General features: G+C 36.6%; 1 protein-coding gene and 1 long non-coding RNA gene across 2 annotated transcripts in view; one reads left to right on the forward strand and one right to left on the reverse strand.

Moving 5' to 3' along the window:
• Positions 1-22,315, forward strand: LOC139168100 (uncharacterized). The gene is made up of 3 exons (XR_011559231.1): positions 1-89; positions 4,667-4,754; positions 21,718-22,315. It is a non-coding gene; the product is annotated as an uncharacterized lncRNA (long non-coding RNA).
• The window catches only part of SIAH2 (siah E3 ubiquitin protein ligase 2), a 41,091-nt gene continuing 25,783 nt past the window's right edge, over positions 7,780-23,087 (reverse strand). Inside the window, exon 2 of the mRNA XM_070753447.1 lies at positions 7,780-9,720. Within this exon, the coding sequence (XP_070609548.1) occupies positions 9,163-9,720 (558 nt within the window). The 3' untranslated portion in view covers positions 7,780-9,162. The remainder of the gene's footprint in view (positions 9,721-23,087) is intronic.

The following is a 23,087-nucleotide window of genomic DNA, read 5'->3' on the forward strand; positions in this document are numbered from 1 at the left end:
CTCTTACTGATCATTTTTCTACTAGTTTGTCTGTGTGACTGCTGTAGAACTGCTTTGTGCTATATGCTGGTTTAACGTATATGTCTTATGTAAGTAAGCTTGGAGTTGGTTATATGTATTGAATAAGACTTACTTTGCATATGTATTGAGAATGTTGCTTACTATAATATGTAAATGACTAGGACTGGAACTGACTACGCTATTTGTCTGCTGTAAATAATACCTTCAATGTATGTGGTCTAGTTATTTAAAGTACAACTCATATTTGTGAATATTAGCTGGATATCTATAATCTCTATGTTTGTCCTATGTGTGTACACTCAGCAACTCTGCTAACTCTTTAATACTTAACAGTTTACGTAATATTTATGTAACATCCATCTCTTAACTTGTCATACTGCCTTGGTTGTGCTCAGATCAGTGTCTATCATCCAGATTCACCCCTCTAGATGGGTGAACAGTGCAGTCAGGTGGTAGGGAAAGTAAGTAGGATGCTTCGCTGCATAGCTAGAGGTATAACAAGCAGGAAGAGGGAGATTATGATCCCGCTATATAGAGCGCTGGTGAGACCACATTTGAAATACTGTGTTCAGTTCTGGAGACCTCACCTACAAAAAGATATTGACAAAATTGAACAGGTCCAAAGACGGGCTACAAGAATGGTGGATGGTCTTAAGCATAAAACGTATCAGAAAAGAATTAATGAACTCAATCTGTATAGTCAGGAGGACATAAGGAAAAGGGGGACATGATCGAAACATTTAAATATGTTAAAGAATTAAATAAGGTCCAGGAGGGAAGTGTTTTTTATAGGAAAGTGAACACAAGAACAAGGGGACACAATCTGAAGTTAGTTGGGGGAAAGATCAAAAGCAACATGAGAAAATATTATTTTACTGAAAGAATAGTAGATCCTTGGAACAAACTTCCAGCAGACGTGGTAGATAAATCCACAGTAACTGAATTTAAACATGCCTGGTATAAACATATATCCATCCTAAGATAAAATACAGAAAATAGTATAAGGGCAGGCTAGATGGACCATGAGGTCTTTTTCTGCCGTCAGACTTCTATGTTTCTATGTTTCTTCATGTATAGCTCCAGAGCAGTTTATTTGGGTTAACAGATGTATTGACCAACTCTAATCTCTTAGCTCAGCATTGATGATATGTAATACTATTACATATCATCAAAATATACAAATGTACATTTTCATTTCATACCTAATAACAGTACAATATAAAGAGCTCTGCTTAAATATTTGTATATGAACAAATACAATGCAAAAAACCCCCCAAAATCATATAATTTTCCCCCTGAATTCTGACCACCATACAATTGTGTGTTCATTAAATGACCCCCACAACTCTCTTTAATTCATGCTTCTCAATAATACTGGTTTATTCTGGATAACTATCCAATTGTTGTTGTTTTAATGTAGGCTAGGAGGGTTTTAATGGTTTATTGTTAGGCATCCAGATTAGTGGTGTGGGACTTTGTGGGTGAAGATGCTCACCTCCCACTTAGAAGGTTGAGAGTTCAGTCCTAGATAGTTCAGTCCCTAGGGAAGTGTTGGCAAACCAATGGCATGGGTGCCACAGGTGGCAGGTGGAGTTATATCTGCTGGTACGCAAGCTGTTGCCCTAGCTCAGTTCCAACGTGCATGTGTTATGACAGTCAGCTTATTTTTGGCTTGCAGAGATGCTCTGGGAGGATGTATTTGGCTTCCATAGAGCCTCCGGAGGGATGGGGGAGGGCGTTTTTACCTTTCATGGCTCCAGGGAAGACTTTGGAGCCTGGGGAGGAGGAAACATGAACCTACTGGACCCACCAAACTTGGTAAACAAGCCATTTTCAGCCTCCAAATGGCCTTCAGGGTTGGGGGTGGAAGAAGCTGTTTTCTCCCTCCTCAGGTATTGAATTATGGGTGTGGGCACTCGTGCATGTGTGATAGCAGTCGGGCACGTTCTTTCGGCACCTGAGGAAAAAAAGGTTTGTCATCACTGTCCTTGGGCAGAAAGAAAAAAATATCTGCTGCAAACATTGTGTGGCATCAGAAAAAGCATCAAGCCCGTAAATGCTCAGCTCAATCCAGATGACCCAATTGTGCTAAAATGTAAGCGATTACAGGGTTGTTAAAAAAGGGAATTCTTAGGCATCCAGATCCCGGGAGGATGCAGGTTCCAGTTGATCCTTAGCCATGGAAGTAACATCAACCTAGATCAGTGTTTTTCAACCAGTGTGCCGTGGCACACTAGTGTGCCGCGAGACATGGTCAGGTGTGCCGCGAAGCTCAGAGAGAGAAAGAAAGCAAGAGAGAGAGAAAGAAAAAGAAAGAAAGAAAGCAAGCAAGAGAGAGAGAGAAAGCAAGAGAGAGAGAGAACAAGAGAAAGAAAGAAAGAGAGAGAGCAAGAGAGAGAGAGAAAGAGAGAGAGAGAAAGAGGGAGGGAAGGAGAGAGAGAGAAAGACATAGAGGGAGGTAAGGAGGGAGAGAAAGAGAGCAAAAAAAGAGGAAGGAAGGAAGAGAAAGAAAGAGGGATGGAGAGAGAGAAAGAAAGAGGAAGGGAGAGAGAGAGAATTTTTTTGTCCAAACTTTTTTTAGCCCCCCGCCCCGCTCAATGTGCCCCAGGGTTTCGTAAATATAAAAAATGTGCCGCAGCTCAAAAAAGGTTGAAAATCACTGACCTAGATAACTGATTGTGGGGAAAAATTGGACGAAGGAGTGCACTGTATGCCAGTATGAGTTTCTGCAGGAAAAATAGGATATAGATATCACATAGAAATAAATAAAACATTAAACATAGTTCCTCTACTACTGGGTCTGAGACTATTTCTAGAAATCTAGATAGACTGTAGTACGCGACTTTCACTAAATTTGTTTATCAGTTACATGTTTATTACATTTTATATCCCATCTCATTTTTAATGTTCCACTGAAGGATACAAACACTTCAATATTTTAAATACAGCTTTATTGAATACTAGTCATCACAGAATCAAAAGTAAACATTCGTTATATAGTCAGAGTTCTGTATTTGAGATACATTTTTTTCATCATGAAATTCTTAGCTATAGTTTACATACTGAATAATGAAGAAGCCAATTCCTTGGTCATTGTTTAATCTAGTTTTTTTTTATTCTGACCTATTTTATTATCTGATGATGGGAAATCCATTTTGTGCTCTGAGTGGGACCTGGGAAAAATCTCTCCTCACTGAGTTGATTTACATTTTGGTTGGAAATATTGCTGAGGAAGATGTGGCATTCTTTTTGCTCATTTTAATGGAATTCTACAGTAGATGGTTGTGGTCAAAAATTATGTTTGTCTCTTTGGCTTGCTGGCGGAGGAATGCAAAAAACATTCCAGGAAGTGAAATGGAAAAGCAGCTGTAGGCACTGCTGTGCTAACAGACTGGCTTTAATAGTCAAATGAGGTCACCTTTAGAATGCATAGTAGCTATTCTAGGTACTCATTGCCACAATTTAAAGGATCTTAAATCATCTCTTCAGTTCTGAGAGTTCACTTCTTTCAACACTTACCATCACTAAATCCATCCCACGCAGGATGATTAAAATCTACGCCTCAAAAGGGGTTTTCCCCTCTGTAGGTATCAAACCATTTAATTTGTGCTAAATAAAATAGTGGGAACAATTTGATATACAGTAGTTGCTAACTGAAAACTGACTCATCTCTCTACATTAATAAGACATTTTGTTGTCCGTCATTACTTTTCCAAGAGATTTATTAAATGCTTTAAAGATCAGATTCACATTTTAATGCAGGATATGGTTTCAGATGAGACCAATAACATCTGAATGTGGACAAGTAAGTGTGAAAAATGTTCAGAGATGGATAGAAATGGAAGACCTCATACTCCCATGAAGATCAAAAAGACTTGAACCCAGGACATCCTTAAGCTGTGACCTATCTTTATTTTTAACTGCTTACACCCATAAGACTTTTTACTCCCATGTTATAAAGCCATGTGATTAAACCTGATCTAGGCTATCTGAGCCAAAATATTTGCAATCCGCATATTATCCATCATGGAAGTAAGCTGTTGCATTTGTTAACAACTTATGCTCAAGTCAACCTTTTTCACCATCCTAATTGCTTGCAGGTAGTTTACAAACATTGTCCCAAAGATACTTTTTCAGGAGGCAACTGGATTTTCATGTTTCATCCAAGAAGCTTCTTCAGATCTAATAGCATAGTGGAGAATGAAAGAATTTATGTTCCTTGAAGATAGCTGACATGTTTTAATTTTTTAAGCAGTGGTACTCAACCTTTCTAATGCTGTGAACCCTTAAAACAGTTCCTCATGTTGTGATGATCTCCACCCATTACATTATTTTCATTGCTACTTCATAACTCTAATTTTGCTACTGTTATGAATCATAATATAAATATCTAATATGTAGGATGTATTTTCATTGTTACAAATTGAACATAATTAAAGCAGTGATTAATCACAAAACCATATGTAATATATATTGTAAAATATTTATTTCTAATTGCAAATAAATGAAATTTTGACTTGAAGTGTAGCATGGGTAATGGTGTTAATCTAACAACAGTAGTAGCAAGTACATTGCTATACTTTGCGATAGTATGTGTAAAAAGCCTAGGCCAGTGCTACGATTGAGATTGCTTCTTTCTCACCAGATCAGAAATTCTCGGGGAAGTCTTTGCAAGAGGACAATGAATATCATCTTCCACAACAAGACATCTGCCACTCAAGCCAAATTGTCCAGTAAGTGGCATCTTGGTCTCCATCACTGGCTTAGGACAAAATCCCGATAGTGATCATCTGCCTTGTTTTTTCCGCTTTGCACAGAAGAACAGAGGGATTGTATAAAATACTGGATTACAAACATTGCACCTGTTTGCTTCAAATTTAGTTGTCAAATCATAATCACACAAAGAAACAGATGTAAAAGGGAAAAGGCACTATGGAACCTGCTGTGACAAGTTTTGTCAAAAAGTTATCTTTTAGGCATGTTCCAGTTAGTCAAAATTCTCAAGGCTATGTTCATTTCATAGCATTAATATGATCTTGTTTACTTGTTTGTTGGCAACAGTTGTATAATACACAGTTCAGGCTTTCAATAGATTAAAATAAATTAACACAACATCTACCGTATTTTTCAGAGTATAAGATGCACCGGAGTATAACACGTCCCTTAGTTTTTGGAGAGGAAAATAGGCAAAAGAATCTGCTTACCAGTTATTCATCTGGCTAGCATCCTTAGTCTGGTCAGCTTCAGCACATTATTTTATCCCCTGGTTAGGGCTTTAAAAAAACTTTATTTGGAGAGAGTAACAATGAAACAGCTTGCAAGCCGTAAGAGCTGGCACCTGGTTAGGGCTTGAAAGAAACCTATTCGGAGCAAGTTAGAGCAATGAAAAAACCCTGCAAGGGTTTAGGGCTTGGAAAACATTCTTAGCAGCTAGTTAGGGCTGGGGAAAAAAGCTACATTCAGAGTACACATCCAAATTATCAGCCTCTTAGGGAGGAAAAAGGTGCATCGTATACTCCATTAATAGATAATTAATGCATCTTATACTCCATTAATAGATAATTTTGTTTTGCCTCATGAGAGATGTTAAAATACTACCTACTTTTTATTTGTTCAAGTTAAGGAAATAATCAGTCACTGACAAAAGAGTTGGAAGCACTAATTGTCACTGACCTATTTCAGTGCCTTAAATTTTCAATAACGTCAAAAAGAAGTTGGGCTGCATTCTACATTTAATTAAAAAAAATAAGACACTTGATAGAGGTTAATGACAACTACTGCTTCTTACACTGCCTCACACTCCAAAATGTGTGGTCAAGACAAAGAATTGGGCGGGGTCAGAACCAAATTTAAATATTGTTAATATAATAATTCTAATGTATGTAACATTTTTTCCTTTTACACTAAAATTTATATTTGTAGTAGGAGGTGAAGAATTTTTAAGTTTTGTTAAAATGGCTCTCTAGCAGTAGTTTAAAAATTCTGCTAAGTTTATACTGATATACATGTTTGTATAGAAAGTGTACACATTTGATTCCAACAAAATATTACCAAAAATGTGTATTGTTGGTTCATCACATAGTCAGCCAGATGTTCAGACTGGATTTGGCATTTGTACACATATTGAATCCTTTCCAACACCTGGTAGATGGGTAGATATTGATATTTTATGGTATTCAAGGTATTATTTGCAGGATTATACAAATGAAAAAAGGATATTTTAGATACCACCTCAAGATAATTTCTTCTGTTAGTCTATATCTTACATTGGTATCAGTAACTGATCAGTAATGAATGATGTTTGAAATTCTTTGGGATATATTTCTCTAAGGCAGGAATAGAAACCAGATAGTACAAATTGGCCATAAATATTATTATTTGCCAAATCATATTAATTGAGATTTATTTGTTTAACAGGCAAACAGCATAGAACTGTTTTGTTGCAACAGTAACAAAATTGATCAGGCCATACATTTGATCTGTAACCTGGATGATTAGGCAACCCTTTGTAAAAGCAGCATATGCATTACTTAAGATGATTTTATCTGATTAACAGATAACCTGTTAAATATGTTTTAACAAAAAGGAAAAAATGGATCATTGGGCTTTAGCAGAAGCTGTTTGTGGCATTTCAGAACAAATCTTTTGGCTTTCTTTTGGCTGTAGTCATACAATAGATGATGAGAATTAGGCAAGGAGTACTATTACAAACTAGTAAATCAGAGATAGGAAGTAAAAGATGATAGGGAAAGTTGGAGAATCACTGGAAATAGGTTAATAACAATAACAACAGGAAAGTGCTTTTAAATATTCACACCTGTTTGATGGCAACTTGTAAGCAGGTCCTTGAAAAGACATTTTAAGAACATTAGCAATTGATAAAATATGATTTGTTTTTTAAAAAGTATTCAGAAGTTTATTTAGTGAGCTTCAGCAGTATTTAGGCCAAATATATTTTTCTGTGTACGATTTTTTTTACTACACAGTAAAAAGAAAGGCAAATCAACTGTATATGTAGTCAATATCCATCAAAATATATCTACGGCCATTTTCCAATTGATCTTCAACAGGTTAAGAGTGAGATATTTCAATTCCAGAAAGTTAAGGCTTTTTCCATACAGGGGAAAAAAGAAACAAATCAGAATGCCAAATAATTATATTATTTTGTACAATTTTGGTTATCTGCAAATAGTTGCGCCCCCCCCCCCCCATGCATAAAAAGTTCCTAGCTCTACCAAAAATTAAACCAGATGTTCATGTTGTATAACACTCAATTTTCTTGGTTAATTTATGTCTGCATTGTTATTTGATAAAACTCAATATATATTGTTAGAGAAAAAAAGCTAAACATGCTAAACATGCAATTATGCTTTCTTTGGCTTCTTGAATTCTAAGAGTTAACTTCAACTGACTCCAATCTGTTATAATCCATAGTATGAATTATTAACATCTATATTATCAGTCAGAAAGTAGATGAGAAGCATGGGGGTCTGTGGTAATAGTAATGGTTATTCAGAATGAATTCACATCTGTCATGACATACCATAATTTCATGATCATGTGACATTTTGGGAATAGCTCTACTAGAATAAATTCCACATCTGTTCATGGTCTGTCACTGTGATAGGAAAAGCTTGCTGGACCAGTACATAAGATGTGCTGTCGCACTGAGGTATATTTGTCCTTGGCAGCTGCGCTATGAATGCAAAGTTGATGTTCAGGTGTTCTTTTTCTACTCAGTAAAAGAGCCCACACAAGTTTTGTTTTGTTTTTTTGAAAAAGATTTATTTAGAAAACTAGAGTAAATATGGCTATGCCAACAGAAAAAAAAATTAAATAGCAGAAAAGAAGACGATATCAATTTCCCTTATGTTATTCTAGATCGGTTTTTAGAATATTAATGTGTGTGAAGTATACTCTATGTGTGTGTGTGTGTGTTTTGCAACCCCTTAGGTAAGCAGCTCTAACAAAGAGTCTCTTCAACTCTTATAGAAATAGACAGATGTGTGGATGAAGTGGGCCTACTGTCCAGCTATCCAAGTTTTCATTCCTAATAGAAAACATTCATTTTTTTAAAAAGATTAAAAAAACCTCAACCAATTCATCAGTCAGAAAAAAAGTAAGAAAACTCATTTGATAAAGTAAACTTTTTCTCCTGTGTGCATTACAATGTAAAATGTAATATCCACAAACCCGTGTGTTAAAAGCTTAAAAATAAAGCAATTCCAACACTGTCACATTCTTTTTATTTACTATTTCCTTTTAATATTTTGTTACAAAGATGGTCAAGGGCTTTTTCAGTTGCTTGAAGCAGTGTGCTGCTCCTTCCTGGAGATGAAGTATGGTGAACCATCAAAGTATTAAAATTGTAGAAACAGACTCCATGTTGTGGCTAAATGATCACATTTTCAAAAATTCCCTCACAGTAAAAAATATCCCTTAAGTGGCATAGCTTTTTAGGAAGGAAACTGTAATTTAATAACATTTTTGCTGTACCGTGTTTCTGTTGTATGGAATTCTTTAAATATGGTGTTCCCTGCTTATAACCAGAAGTTCTATAGTTATTTAAGTACCTCATTTTTTCCAAACCTGTGATCTACCTCTGATGGATGTCCTATCTCTTTTATTCCCTATATTTTAAAAAGCTTTGATTTTAAGAAGATGGCATTGTTTCTCCCTCCTAAAAAATGGCAGTGAAACTTTTAAAAATATATCTCTTTCTTTTTGGATTAAAAGAGCATTAATTTTGCTTTAATAACTATTCTGATAAATCTTATTTTAAAATTCCCAGTGAATATAGTTTATTAAAATGTCAGGGTAAGACTTTTATTACGCATGACGATACATTCCCTATGTGGGTGTATTGCCATCCAGTGATTAACATTTGTGCAGGATTTCATACAATGGAGGGAGTGTACATATATAGATTACACTACAGATACATCACTCCAAAGTGAATGACACGTTTGTGATGGCACTGGTGGCAAATTCCTGCTCTTTCTCATGTATTTATGATCCGCACAAGAAGGAAAAAACAGGGAAACAGTTGAATACCATTTTTTTTAAAAATGACTCAGCAAAATGTGAAAGCACTATGCCCAGAGAAACCACATGGTTTCACAAGTTACACACAAAAAAAAATCACGGACAACATGTAGAAATAGTCACATTGATTCCAAGGTTCCCATTATCTGCAAATAGATGTGCTATGGCAGTGTCAAACACAAGACAGTCACTGTTCATGATAGCTGCTGCTACCCCATCATGGATGGAGCGTGGTGTTGCTTCCCATGTCAACCTCCGTCTGTTGCCATTCAGTTCGAGCCGGTATGCAAAGTTCTCTGCTTGTTTGCGAGTGCCAATGAGCAAGACTATGGCAAAGAACTGTTGATGGCCCTCATACTTTTCCTGTTTTTCCAGAACTAGCATGAAGTGATGGCCGAAGCATGATTGCATCATCACCCAATCCACAGCTCCCGGCAAGTTAATGTCTGTGGCGAGGAAGACAATGTCTTCTCCTTGAAGAGTCGTAATACTCTTGTGAGCATGCATTAGATGAGACATCACAGCTTCCAAGGAGCCCTGCCATTTGCACGATGCTCCTGGACATGGGCAGGAGTAAGGGCGATACTCACAAATGTCTTCATGATCTGGCTTTTCTGTATGATGGAGTGTCAGGGAACAGCCTGTGGTGGCATACTGAAAAGATAAAAGATCATAAAGTTAAAACTCTTTGTTTTCTATTTGATTTAAGCTCCCACATGTTCTGCCAAATCATCCTACTTCTATCTATTGTACAGCCTAGCACCATCTAATTAGATTACTAAGAGCTCTCCAGAGCCGTAGATAGAGATCTTTCTCATTATTTGGTGCCCAAATGTTTAACCAGACTGGAATAAGATTATTTGCATGCAAATATATATATATTTGCATGCAAATATATATATATATATATATATATATATATATATATATATATATATATATATATATATATATATTGATATATATCTACTGATATATATCAAAAGTCTATGTCTTAATTTTGGTGGACACTGGATAAAAGAAACACTGATCAGTGACAGAGAAACTTCTATTACAGCAGGACATATCATTGGTTCCCCTAGCACTTTGATCAGCAGATATTCCCAGTTCTGTGTCATGAGACAGCGATAGCAATAGCACTTAGACTTATATACCTCTCCACAGTACTCTGCAGCCCTCTCTAAGTGGTTTACAGAGTCTGCATATTACCTCCAACAATCTGAGTTTTCATTTTACCCACCTCAGAATGCCGAAAGTCTGAGTCAACTTTGAGGTTGGTGAGATTTGAACTGCCAAACTGTAGCCAGCCAGCAGAAATAGCCTTTATGATTTCTCTTTCTTGTGTATAATGTTCATCCAGAAGGGGTACTGAAGATTAGGTATTTATATGTCATGATATTTATTCTTAGGGTTCTTTTAGTCAATATTTACTGCTAAATCATTTGTATACTTATTTGGGCCAATCACGTAATAGTCAAAAGTATTTATGTTCTAGTAATTTTTCTTATTAGGCATATCAAATTATAAATACAAAAAAGATATATACTATTTAATAGTCCATATATTAGTAGCAGCTAGGATAGCTTTTGCACAAAAATGGAAAGACATTGAGATTCCAAAAGAAACAGATATTCTCAAGAAGATTTTAGATTGTGCCGAATTAGATATGATGACGAGACGCTTAAACTATCAAGAAGAATCAGAATTTTATGAAATTTGGCAGAAAGTTTATACTTGGTGGGAAACAGGGAAAAAGAGATAAGTGTGTAGCATATTTGAATTTAGTATTAGAACTGTATAAGATGTTTTTTTAATATATATTTTTTATAAAATTTGATATAGACTTAGATTTATTATATTAAAATTTGACATTTCTATCTTACATAACTATATGTATCTTGTAGACAAATCTTTCTTTCTTTCTTTTTTTCTTTTATGACGACGATGACTTCTATTCTGAGCGGGGTGACTGTAGCTCCACTAAATGTTGTATGTTTTGTTTTGTTGTTTGTTATTTTGAAAAAACTAATAAAATATATTTTAAAAAAGAAAGAAATAGCCTTTAGTACTGCATTCTAACCACTGAGCCCCCACAGATCTATGCTGGGTTTAGAACCAGGGACTTTCTGCATGGAAATGTTATTGTTTAATTACACATATAAGATGTCACATATATACATCTATAATGCTCTGCTGTTAAGAGCTTTGTCTCAGTGAGGTAATTAATCCTTTCTGGGGGTGGGGGGATTCAACCTCCTATTGGTTTTCAAAAGCTGCATTATTAGGCCCTTCAGATATTACAATACCTGTGCAATGTTCATAAGAAGTTTAATTGCATGTGTCTTATCATGGTTTTATTCTTGAGATAAGATTCAACAAGTGCAATAACAAACATGTTTCATCCTTAAAAACTATTCCACAAAATGCAGTTCCTGCTGTGTCAGTATGAGTTACGGTACGTATGGTCTCTTAGATGCAACTTTTCATCCCTCACTCCCACCCTTAACAATATTGATTGTTTGCAATAATAACAAAATAATAAATCCCAGATTCAAAATAGATTGCTCAGATATATAAATACTCAGATTTTCTTTCCACCGCATTCTGTCTGGAAGAATTTATCTAAATACAGCATTTTACTTTCCCCTTCCTTTCTCTTTTTTCCTTTTCTATACTTCAATTTCACAGTACTCTGCTATTGACATAGGACATTTTACTGAGAATTGCAAATACAGTATATATTTTTTCCGCAGTAACTCTGGGTAAATATTGGTGGTTGCAGCAAAGATCTAAATCTTTGCAGTCAGAATAAATCTCAGGAAACAAAGCATACATAAATGCCTTGTTTTTTTGTTATTAAATCCAATCCAGTTTCCCCACCTTTCAGGGCATGTTGATCATGCATTAAAAAATTATTTAATTAACCAGAGAATTGTACTCTTTGTTGTTGTTGACATTTCAACACAAATTTCAACCATTGTCTCCAGCATCAGATTTAGCATGATCTCTGATTTACAGAACCCTTGCAGAATGAGCAGGACTCTCTCTCCCTGCTTAGCTTTTTGTTGTTTGATGCCAGGTTTCCACACTCATATTTCACATAATCTAATAGCATACAACAGGAGGAGTGGATCATATGGAATGGTTGAACGGCATGACATAGAGAAGCATGAGAATCTGCTTTTTACAATTCAGATCATGAGTTTAGGTCAGGAAGGGCTATTTTTGCATGGAGGTGAGAAAAGCAATGGAAGTATGCTGCTTTGGACCTCCTTTCATATACTATACTTGACATTCCTCTAGTCCAGGGTTGGCAACTCTAAGAATTTCTGTATGAGCAAGAAGTCTGCATATCTTGCCAAGGCTGAGAAACACTGATCTTCAGAACCTGGTTCTCAGAGAGCTTCTGCTCATAAAAAATGAGGCCATGTGGTGAATATAAACGAACATACGGGAAAACCTGGATTCAACTTCACTCTAGACACAACTTTACTCTTTCAGCTAAGCTTCCCTCAAGCACAGTTGTTATGCAAGGAAATTTGGAAGAGGAAACAATCTATGTATCTCTCTTGAAGTCCTCAAAGGAAATATTAAAAAACCCCACACAGAATGATTCATTGTATTATAAGAAATGATTCAAGTAATTCAAATATTGTAAGCAATGGATGTCCAAAATCCTTTTCTGATTTTTGGAATTTTTAAATTTAGATAGTTGTTATTTTAAATAATTTTTGGATAAATTATTCAGGAAGCTAAATCATGATCAGTCACTCTCTCAGTTCAACCCACCTCACAGGGTTGTTGTTATTGGGAAGACAGAAGAAATATTAGATAAGTTCACAGCTTTCAGTTATTTATAAAAACAATAAAAATGAAATAGAAATAATTGGTAATTACCTTTGTTTAAGAACTAGAATAAAAGTTTTGTTGTGTAGCAATTTTTAAAAACTTAATCTGCTTTGAATAGAAAAGAATAAATAATTTGTGTAATGTTTATCAATCAGTGCATCTCCTGTTTTCTATTTATGTGTAGAGAAGATTTTAAGTTTGTGAATCAGATACACAATATAAGTTTAATTATTGGTCTGGAATATTACATTCTAACCAAGAACTCAGTTTAAACTGTTTCCAATAGATCATCACTGATAATGTACAAGTTGCAAGTCCTATCTCACTTGCATATTAAAATGGAACAGCTTACATCCAAGCAAGAGCCATTAGCTGACATAGGCAACTGTAACATTTGTAGAAGGACAGAAAGGACATAAAGGCTGTGGAGGAGGAAATCAAGGCAACCTAATGTAAGCTAATAAGACAGTCTGGTCTAGTGGTTAAGGCACCAGGTTAGAAACCAGGAGACTCTGAATTCTGGTCCCACTTTAGACATGAAAACCAGCTTCATGACTTTGAGTCACTCATTGTCTTTCATTTCTACTCACTTCCCTGGGTGGTGGTTGTGGGGAAAATAGAACAAGGAAAGAATATTAGTTATGTCCACTACTTTGGGTTGTTTATAAAACTAATAAAGGCAGGATACAAATAAACCAATAAATATAAATAGATCGATACATAAAGAGAGACCATTGTCTCCCAGGGGTAGGCAAAGTTGGCCCTTCTATGACATGTGGACTTCAACTCCCAGAATTCATAAGCTAGCATGACTGGCTCAGGAATTCTGGGAGTTGAAGTCCACAAGTCATAGAAGAGCCAACTTTGCCTACCCCTGGGCTCCACAATAGTGACTGACTTATGGGAATGATGGAAAAGAATGCAGCTGCGAGAGCAATCATGGGTTTTCCCAAATATGCCCATGTTACACCAACACTCTGCAGTCTGCATTGGTTGCTGATCAGTTTCCGGTCACAATTCAAAGTGTTGGTTATGATCTATAAAGCCCTTCATGGCACCGGACCAGATTATCTCAGGGACCGCCTTCTGCTGTACGAATCCCAGCGACCAGTTAAGTCCCACAGAATGGGTCAACCAAACAATGCCGCTTGGCGGGACCCAGGGGAAGAGCCTTCTTTGTGGCAGCCCCGGCCCTCTGGAACCAACTCCCCCCCGAGATTAGAATTGCCCCCACCCTCCTTGCCTTTCGTAAGCTACTTAAAACCCACCTCTGCTGCCAGGCATGGGGGAATTGAGATACTCTTTCCCCCTAGGCCTTTACAATTTTATGCATGGTATGTCTGTATGTATGTTTGGTTTTTATAATAATGGGTTTTTAATTGTTCTTAGTACAGTATTGGATTATTATTGTATGCTGTCTTGTTATTGCTGTTAGCCGCCCCGAGTCTTCTGAGAGGGGCGGCATACAAATCCAATAAATAAATGAATGAATGAATGAATGAGTGAATGAATAAATAAAACAAACCATGAGAGGATGGAATTCACTGGAATTCCAAGAAGTTTTCTCCGCTATCACTTATTTCGACTCACACGGCTCCCAGGTTGTACATTTTATCCATTTACCATCAAGGATTTTCAGGCAGAAGTTATTTTTAGCCAGCAGTTATCATTCTATGTTGGATTAACACTTTGCCTTGTATAATTGCACTGAGGCATTTCCCGTGGCATTTTGCCATTTGAATGCTGCATTCATAATTTGGCTACCTATGAAGTCTGATCAGATTTGCTGAGGTTGCTAAGTGAGATATTACCAAGCCCAACGGAAAAAGCTACAGCTAAGTCAACAAAAAGGTAAGAAGCATTTTTGTTTCTCGACAGTTTTGGGAGCTGCCTAGTGATGTGCTAATAATATGTTCTTTGAAAGAGAGAAGGGCTGGTGCTTTTTTGTTCCCAGGTCGTTTGCAGCAAATTTTTTTGGCTAGAAACAAGGTGAACAGATGGGACATTTACTGGAGTGATCCTGTAATCCCTGAATAACTCTTGGCTGGCAGCTCTTTGATCTGTTGCAGAAAATAGCCAGAAATATTTTGAATTTTACATAAATATTGATCAAAGGGAAATAGAGGGGGGGGGGGGGAGAAACTTTTATTAACTGCTACTTGAGGAATCTTTATAAGAAATCATTCTGGATTCCCTTGTAGTTGCTAAATGCATGGATGGTACTTAAATTATTAAGTTTCTAGGCCTCATGGTTACAATGAAAGAAATTAGCACTTCTATAAGAGATGCTGAAAATTGCTCCTAGTACTCATTTTGTTGCCTGGTGTCCATTTATTTTAGTTTCTCCCTCAGCACCATTGCAGCTTCTTTGAATTGAAAGAAGACGATTCAAACTATGAAGGCTAAGAACTTTTTAAAGAAATACATATCAAAATATTGTATTGTCAGAGTACTTCAGCTTCCTTGGAATGCAAATGCTTTTAGCATAAAGTGTATGTAACTTGGATTATAAATCTGACCCATATACTACATATACAGTATAACAACAACAACAACAACAACAGAGTTGGAAGGGACTTTGGAGGTCTTCTAGTCCAACCCCCTGCTTAGGCAGGAAACCCTGCATTACTTCAGATAGATGGTTATCCAACGTCTGCTTGAAAACTTCCAGTGTTGGGGCATTCACAACTTCTGGAGGCAAGCTGTTCCACTGATCAACCATTCTGTCAGCAAATTTCTCATTAGTTCTAAGTTACTGCTCTCCTTGTTTAGTTTCCACCCATTGCTTTTTGTTCTACCTCAGGTGCTTTGGAGAATAGGTTGACTCCTTCTTTGCGGCAACCCCTGAGATACTGGAACACTGCTATCATGTCTCCCCTGATCCTTCTTTTCAACTAGCCATGCCCAATTCCTGCAACCGTTCTTCATACGTTTTGGCTTCCAGTCCCTTAATCATCTTAGTTGCTCTTCCCTGCACTTTTTCTAGAGTCTCAATATCCGTTTTGCATCGTGGCAACCAAAACTGTATATGAAGACCGTATCTTAATTCCAGTAAGAATATTTAGGTTTTATTGCTCAGACTATGTTCCTGTATGTATTCCTGTAATCCCAACAAGGGACAAAACTAGGTAGTGAGGAATATATCTGAGCATAGCTGAAAGCAGAACGCTGCAGTTGTCTAACCCTCCTAATAGTGATTATTGACAGCTGCTTTTATGTTCATTATTTTTAATAACGTGTACCTGAGCTGACCTATTTTGATTTGCCTCCTATTGGTTCGTTCTGATGACTAAAAAACATGGGAGTGATTATTACATGACTCATCTGATGAGAAAGGCATTCTAGAGGGAAATGTCTAGACACCTCCTCCCTGTAAAAAGAAGACACTTTAGGTCATATCTGACTCAATAATACATTTGAATGTTTTAGTCAATTCCTTTGAAATATGGGGGCAGGAAGCAAATATGGCTATTGAGACTCATCTATAGCTCTGACCCTTCTCTTAGACCAGGCCTGTGGTCTGATTTAAGTACCACCCATTTTGAGATAGCTGCAAAACAAACTCCTCAAAACCCACCTTTGTTGTCAGGCATGGGGGAATTGAGATATCTCCCCCGGGCCCATACAATTTATGTATGGTATGTTTGTATGTATGTCTGCTTAAAAATGGGGCTTTAAAAAAATATTTTAAATTGTAAATTATTAGATTTGTTATGAACTGTTTTATCGTGTTGTGAGCCGCCCCGAGTCTACGGTGAGGGGCGGCATACAAATCTAATAAATAAATAAAATAAAATCTTCAACATTCTTCCTGAAACAGTGGCCATACTTGCCTATGGTCTTCATCTCCCAGCTCCAAGAATATCATGTGAAATCTTTGTCAGTAGAAAGTTGCCTGCTCTTGTCAGCTTTGACAGGTTGGAGAAATGACTCATTAATGCAGATCTCATAAGTCAAATCCTGGTTAGGAATTTTAGGCTATCACTGATTCTGAAACTTTATCTTTTTCAATCTATGATATCCAGGAATAAGGGCTTGTATGAGTTTGATCCATTAAGAGTCACATATTCCTAGAGAAGTATGGATTATGATGCTTTGCTACCTTCCTCAGTCAGATGTTCTCCTCCTCCAACTGAGAGCTTATATTTCATCTTTTTGAAGGTTTTTTCCCCCTCCTAAAGAGAAAAACGGTGCTGGAAAATCAGGAGGATTACAAATGAAAGAGGGTACAACAAATCATAAGGCAGGTCCACGAATCTTCAGAACAGTCTCAGTCAAAACTGTTTTGGTGCTTCTAGTTTTGGTGCTTCTAGATTGTGATCCCCTTATATAGAGCGCTGGTGAGACCACATTTGGAATACTGTGTTCAGTTCTGGAGACCTCACCTACAAAAGGATATTGACAAAATTGAACGGGTCCAAAGACGGGCTACAAGAATGGTGGAAGGTCTTAAGCATAAAACGTATCAGGAAAGACTTAATGAACTCAATCTGCATAGTCTGGAGGACAGAAGGAAAAGGGGGGACATGATCGAAACATTTAAATATGTTAAAGGGTTAAATAAGGTCCAGGAGGGAAGTGTTTTTAATAGGAAAGTGAACACAAGAACAAGGGGACACAATCTGAGGTTAGTTGGAGGAAAGATCAAAAGCAACGTGAGAAAATATTATTTCACTGAAAGAGTAGTAGATCCGTGGAACAAACTTCCAGCAGACGTGGTTGGTAAATCCACAGTAACTGAATTTAAACATGCCTGGGATAAACATATACCCATTGTAAGATAAAATACAGGAAATAGTATAAGGGCAGACTAGATGGACCATGAGGTCTTTTTCTGCCGTCAGTCTTCTATGTTTCTATGTTTCTAGTGACAACAACTTCTCAGGATTCCAGTGGTTGGATAGGATGAGAATTCCAGGCTCCAAGATGTCGAAGGCATCAGATGGAAGAAAACTTTCTAAATTTGTAATTGAATGATTACCTGTTAACAGACACACGCATGCACACACACAAAATGGGTTGGCATGGGAAATTCTGCCTAAAATGTATCTGCTGAGCAATTGTTATTTGCATACATTCAAACTAATGAAATATTTATTACTGTACAATAATGTAGACTGGAAAGTGGTTGGTTCTCCTCCAGGGGAGCATGTAAACAGAAGTTGAAAAGGCAACTTTAAAATATTCGAGGTGTGTAATTCCTGCATTAAAGAGTTGGACTAAGTGAGCCCCTCTCCCCTCGGATTGCTTACAGTTCTACAGGACTATTACATTTTTGTGCAGGATGGGAAGACACACTGACATAGCAAAATGGTGTGACCCAGCATCAAGTCAATTTTGCTGAGGGTGCTGGGACATACATCCTTGAAAAGATGTCTCTTGAACATCTTCTAAGATGCTGTAAACTAAGTGTTTCTCAACCTCAGCAATTCACCTTCAGCAGAATTTGAGAGTTGAACTCCATATATCTCAAAAAGTTGCTGAGATTGAGAAATACTGTTCTAAACACTTCTGAAGTGCTCCACTCAGATTACAGTTATGATCTATTGTCCAAAAGCAAATGTAAAACCACAAAAACCATTTAAACAGACAAAGAAATATAAAGTCATGTACCACCCAGAAATCAATGGATCTTTAAGGTTTATGCAAATTATACCTAAATCCTTGAGATTTGAATACAGAAAGCTTACATTCATATTATAAATATGTTCAACTATTGTCCCATTTTATTTGAGACTATTAACCCCTCCTCCCACCTCTCACAATCATGGTTAGCCACAGTCTCAGCAGCTGGACAAGTTGGCACATGCTGTGTTAGTCACACAGTTAATTGTTTGCTTATATTATTATTTCTGAACTAGCGAATTATAATACTTCAGATTAGATGCACAATCAGAAACAGAACTTTTGAAATGCAGCAATTGTATCCTGCAATTAGCTTATTAATTTTAGGCTCGGTCCAGGCAAGTAGAGAATTTGCATTTGGATTCAAATGTTTACCTTATGAGGAAAAAGAAACTGGAGTGAGATGGAGTATCATTTGCTTTCTTTGATAGTGGAAAGATTGTGAAAACTGAACAAATGTGAAATGTATTTGATGTACATCAGGGTCAGTAACCTTTGGAAAGGCCAGGAATCAGTGTTACAGCAATCACATGAAATATCATCAGCAATCTAATCTAATATTACAAAAGAACTCAAATGCCCAGAATTTAAAATGTTAAACTTAATTTTCATTTGATTTTCATAAGTCATCTAGTGCTCTAGTCCATAAACACAAGCTAATGATTAGGGAAGCTTGGGAGCAACAGCATATTTAGAGATCTGCCTTGATTTTAACTACTTTCTGTATATCAAATGAGAAAAAAATAATTTCAAGGACAGTAAGTCAGAAGGTATTGTATATATGGCATTTTTGGGATAATACTGTAGTCTTTCCATAAAGAATGAAGGTGTTTACCAGACCCAATCATGAAAACGAAAACAACTATATACAATTTGGGAATACAGTGTTCCCTCGATTTCCGCTGGGGATGCGTTCCAAGACCACCCGCGAAAGTCGAATTTCCACGAAGTAGAGATGCGGAAGTAAATACACCATTTTTGGCTATGGACAGTATCACAAGGCATCCCTTAAGACTTTAAACCCCTAAATTACCATTTCCCATTCCCTTAACAACCATTTACTCACCATTATTACTGGTACTCACCATTGAATAAGACACTTAGTGATCCTGATATTTATAAACATAATTATTTATTAACAATAATTATTTTTTTTGTTATTTATTTGCAAAAATTATTAGTTTGGCGATGACATATGATGTCATTGGGTGGGAAAAACCGTGGTATAGGAAAAAAACCGCGAAGTATTTTTTAATTAATATTTTTTGAAAAACCGTGGTATAAGCTATTCGCGAAGTTCGAACCCGCGAAAATCGAGGGAACACTGTACACTAAAATCTCACTGATTAAATAACCCACTTCTGTTATGTGGAGTTTGAATGTAGCTTTAGAGCTTGAGCACTGAATTTAAATACAGGTGAGTTCCTAATATTTTAAGAAAAAGTTTGGACACTATTTGCTACAAAAGAATCTTACAGAAGAGAATATATATAGTTTAGGATTTGAAGAGCGGTGCTTTCTATGCTTGGTTATTTGCTTGCAGAAATTTTATTACCCAACTATATAATATCAGCAGTGGAAGTGAGTGTAGAGTTTGCTCCTTGTTTATATACAGTAGCATGCCCTGCCAGTTCTGGTGGGGTGTGGTTTTCTCCTTGGTAGTCCCTTGATTAGGGTATTGTTTACTGCTTGTTTGTTCATCTGATGTTAATCCCTGCTTATCGGGGCGTAGGCTGCTGGAATGGATATCTTCTGGATTTTGTTTTTGCTTCATAGCCTTTTTTATTGTGTCTTTTTAAAGTGGTGTAAATGTAGTTTATCCCCATATGTCAATTGATGGCTGATTTGTTTGAATTCCCTAGCATTTTTAGATTTAGCTTAGCCTAAGATGCACACAGTTTCCCAGCTGAAACCATGGTTGAGTTGAGTCCGATCATGTGTTGTGAGATTAAAAAAGTTTTCATTGTGTCTTTTGATTGTTTGTTGATGTTCATGGACATGCTCTGCTAGTAATCTGCCTACCTGTCCTAAATAGTGTGTGTTATAGTCATTATACATTATAGATTTCTACTAAATCTGTACTTCTATTCTACTAGTTTTTCTCATAATTCCTATCATCCATTTCCTCCCATGTTGACTGTATGACTGTAACTTGTTGCTTATATCCTAAGATTTTTATTAATATTGCTTCTTCATTGCTTATTTGACCCCTATGACAATCATTAAGTGTCGTACCACATGATTCTTGACAAATGTATATTTTATTTTATGTACGCTGAGCGCATATGCACCAAGACAAATTCCTTGTGTGTCCAATCACACTTGGCCAATAAAATTCTATTCTATTCTATTCTATTCTATTCTATACTTTTAAATTGTGGATGATTCATGTTTTTGTTTTCTTCTTGAGCTACTGAGTCTTTTGGTTTACTGACTTTTTGTACATTATATGTCTCAGATTCTCACTTTAGGACAGGTTATCTTTATTGTTCAGGTATGGACAAAAGACAGGTGTCTGTTGCTCCCAGAAGAAAGCATTCAAAAAGGAACCCTCTCTAATGTCTGTTAAACTCTGTGATTAAATTTCCCACCCATCTTTGGGGCTGTCTTGACCTCCAGTGTTAGAAAAGCTTTGCTTCTGCTTGTAGCAAGAACAAAGCTGCAGGCAGATGAAGCTGCTGTTAATCCATAATAGATAAGAACAATCTGGAGTTGGAAAACAATGCTGGTAATCAGCAGATTGGAAAACAATGCTGGTAATCAGCAGATCTTCAATTGTTCTGAAGCTGAATAAACCTGAACCAGCCATCTTAGAGAGGAGGGAAAAGACAAAGGAGAGCAAAGGATGCGTGCGTCACGTCAGCAAAAAACCCTGCCTAGTAATGCAGCAGTGCCATCTGCACCATGCAGGTGTTCATTCATACAGCTGAGCAGTTTACTTAATACTCTCACCTGAAAGCCAGGTGTGTATAAATCAGAGTTGGGTGAGGAACAAAAGTCAACAATACCTGTGGCAGCTTGCTGAATTGTAGATCTCTAGGATTATAATTTCTAAAATGAGCAGGATTCCTAAAATGACTTCCAGTTTCCCCTTCAAAAATCAATAGTTTTATAACAAATGTATTATTGTTTTTTCATTTACTACATTTTCTTCTTCTTTTCTCTTTAAAATGTCAGATGGGCAACTATTTCCTGAGACAGGCAGCAAGCTGAGCTGGGATGCACATCCAAGTTTATAATGATCCTTGCCAAAGAGCAATGAAAATTATAACCCAAGAACACAAAATCAATCCTGTACTAAAGCTGAAATCCTATATAAGTACTGGATTCACTCATCAAATTAACCACAGCTTCAGATGTCTAGTATGCATGCAAAATATATGACTGGCAGATCACAACAGCTTATTTTCCACACTATGCCAAGAGCAAAAAGTCTCATTAGACTTTGATGTATGAACCCTTCCAAGCTGCTCCTTGGAGAGGAAAAAGGAACGGAAAGGAAAGGTATTAAAAGTGCTGAAGTAGCAAGCATCACAAGTGAATCAGAAAATGACAGAACAAGCAAGCAAGATTGCAAAACCATGGGTAGAGTTGCTCTTCTCCTACTTCAGATCAAACAAATGGATAGCCTTTACTTGTGGGAAAACACCTGGGGAAAAAGTCAGGAAAAAACCACATTTAAAACAATAAAATCTCTATGGAACAAAGTGGGGGAAGCATCACTTCAAGATGAATCTGAACATTTGTAAATTTTATATAAGTTATTCAAAATATAATTTATTTAATGTATATTAAATACAGAAAAAATATTTGAATATACAGATTTCATCCAGTGCAGCCAGTCTACTGAAAGAAAGTTTGTAAAATTAAGGATTTAAAGTTTACTATATTGCATTTCTATCCCCAGGAGTTTGAGTTATTTCTTTTCTTCCTTTCCTTTCATTTTACAATACTCCCTTGAGAGAGGTTAAGAAATGGCAACTGAACCAAGAGCAACTAATGGGCTCAATTCATTCATGGCTCAATAAATAGTTTTGAAATGGGGCTTTCCAACATCTAATCTAACATTTTCATTGCTTGGAAGATAATCCTTCTACAACATCGAGTGCTAGACAGAGGCTCCCTGGAGTTCCACAAAGGATTTCAAAAAACACAAACAAGGCCCACATGATGCTTTTATCTGCATTATCTTCTGCTTTTCAGTGATACCAAAATACAGTGGTACCTCTACTTAAGAACTTAATTCGTTCCGTGACCAGGTTCTTAAGTAGAAAAGTTTATAAGTAGAAGCAATTTTTCCCATAGGAATCAATGTAAAAGCAAGTAATGCGTGCAAACCCATTAGGAAATAAATAAAAGCTTGGAATTTGGGTGGCAGGAGGAGGAGGAAGAAGAGGAGGAAGACAGTTGCTGCCGAAGAAAGAAGGTGAGATGAGAGGAATCAAAAAAATCCAAAACTTTAAGGCTTTAAAAAAAAAAAAGAGGGACTCTGAGGCAGCGAGGAGGAGCACGCGCCTCCCATACACTGCACCAGAGAGAGAAACTGA

Source organism: Erythrolamprus reginae, chromosome 5 (genome assembly GCF_031021105.1).
Source record: "Erythrolamprus reginae isolate rEryReg1 chromosome 5, rEryReg1.hap1, whole genome shotgun sequence".
NCBI lineage: Eukaryota > Metazoa > Chordata > Lepidosauria > Squamata > Dipsadidae > Erythrolamprus > Erythrolamprus reginae.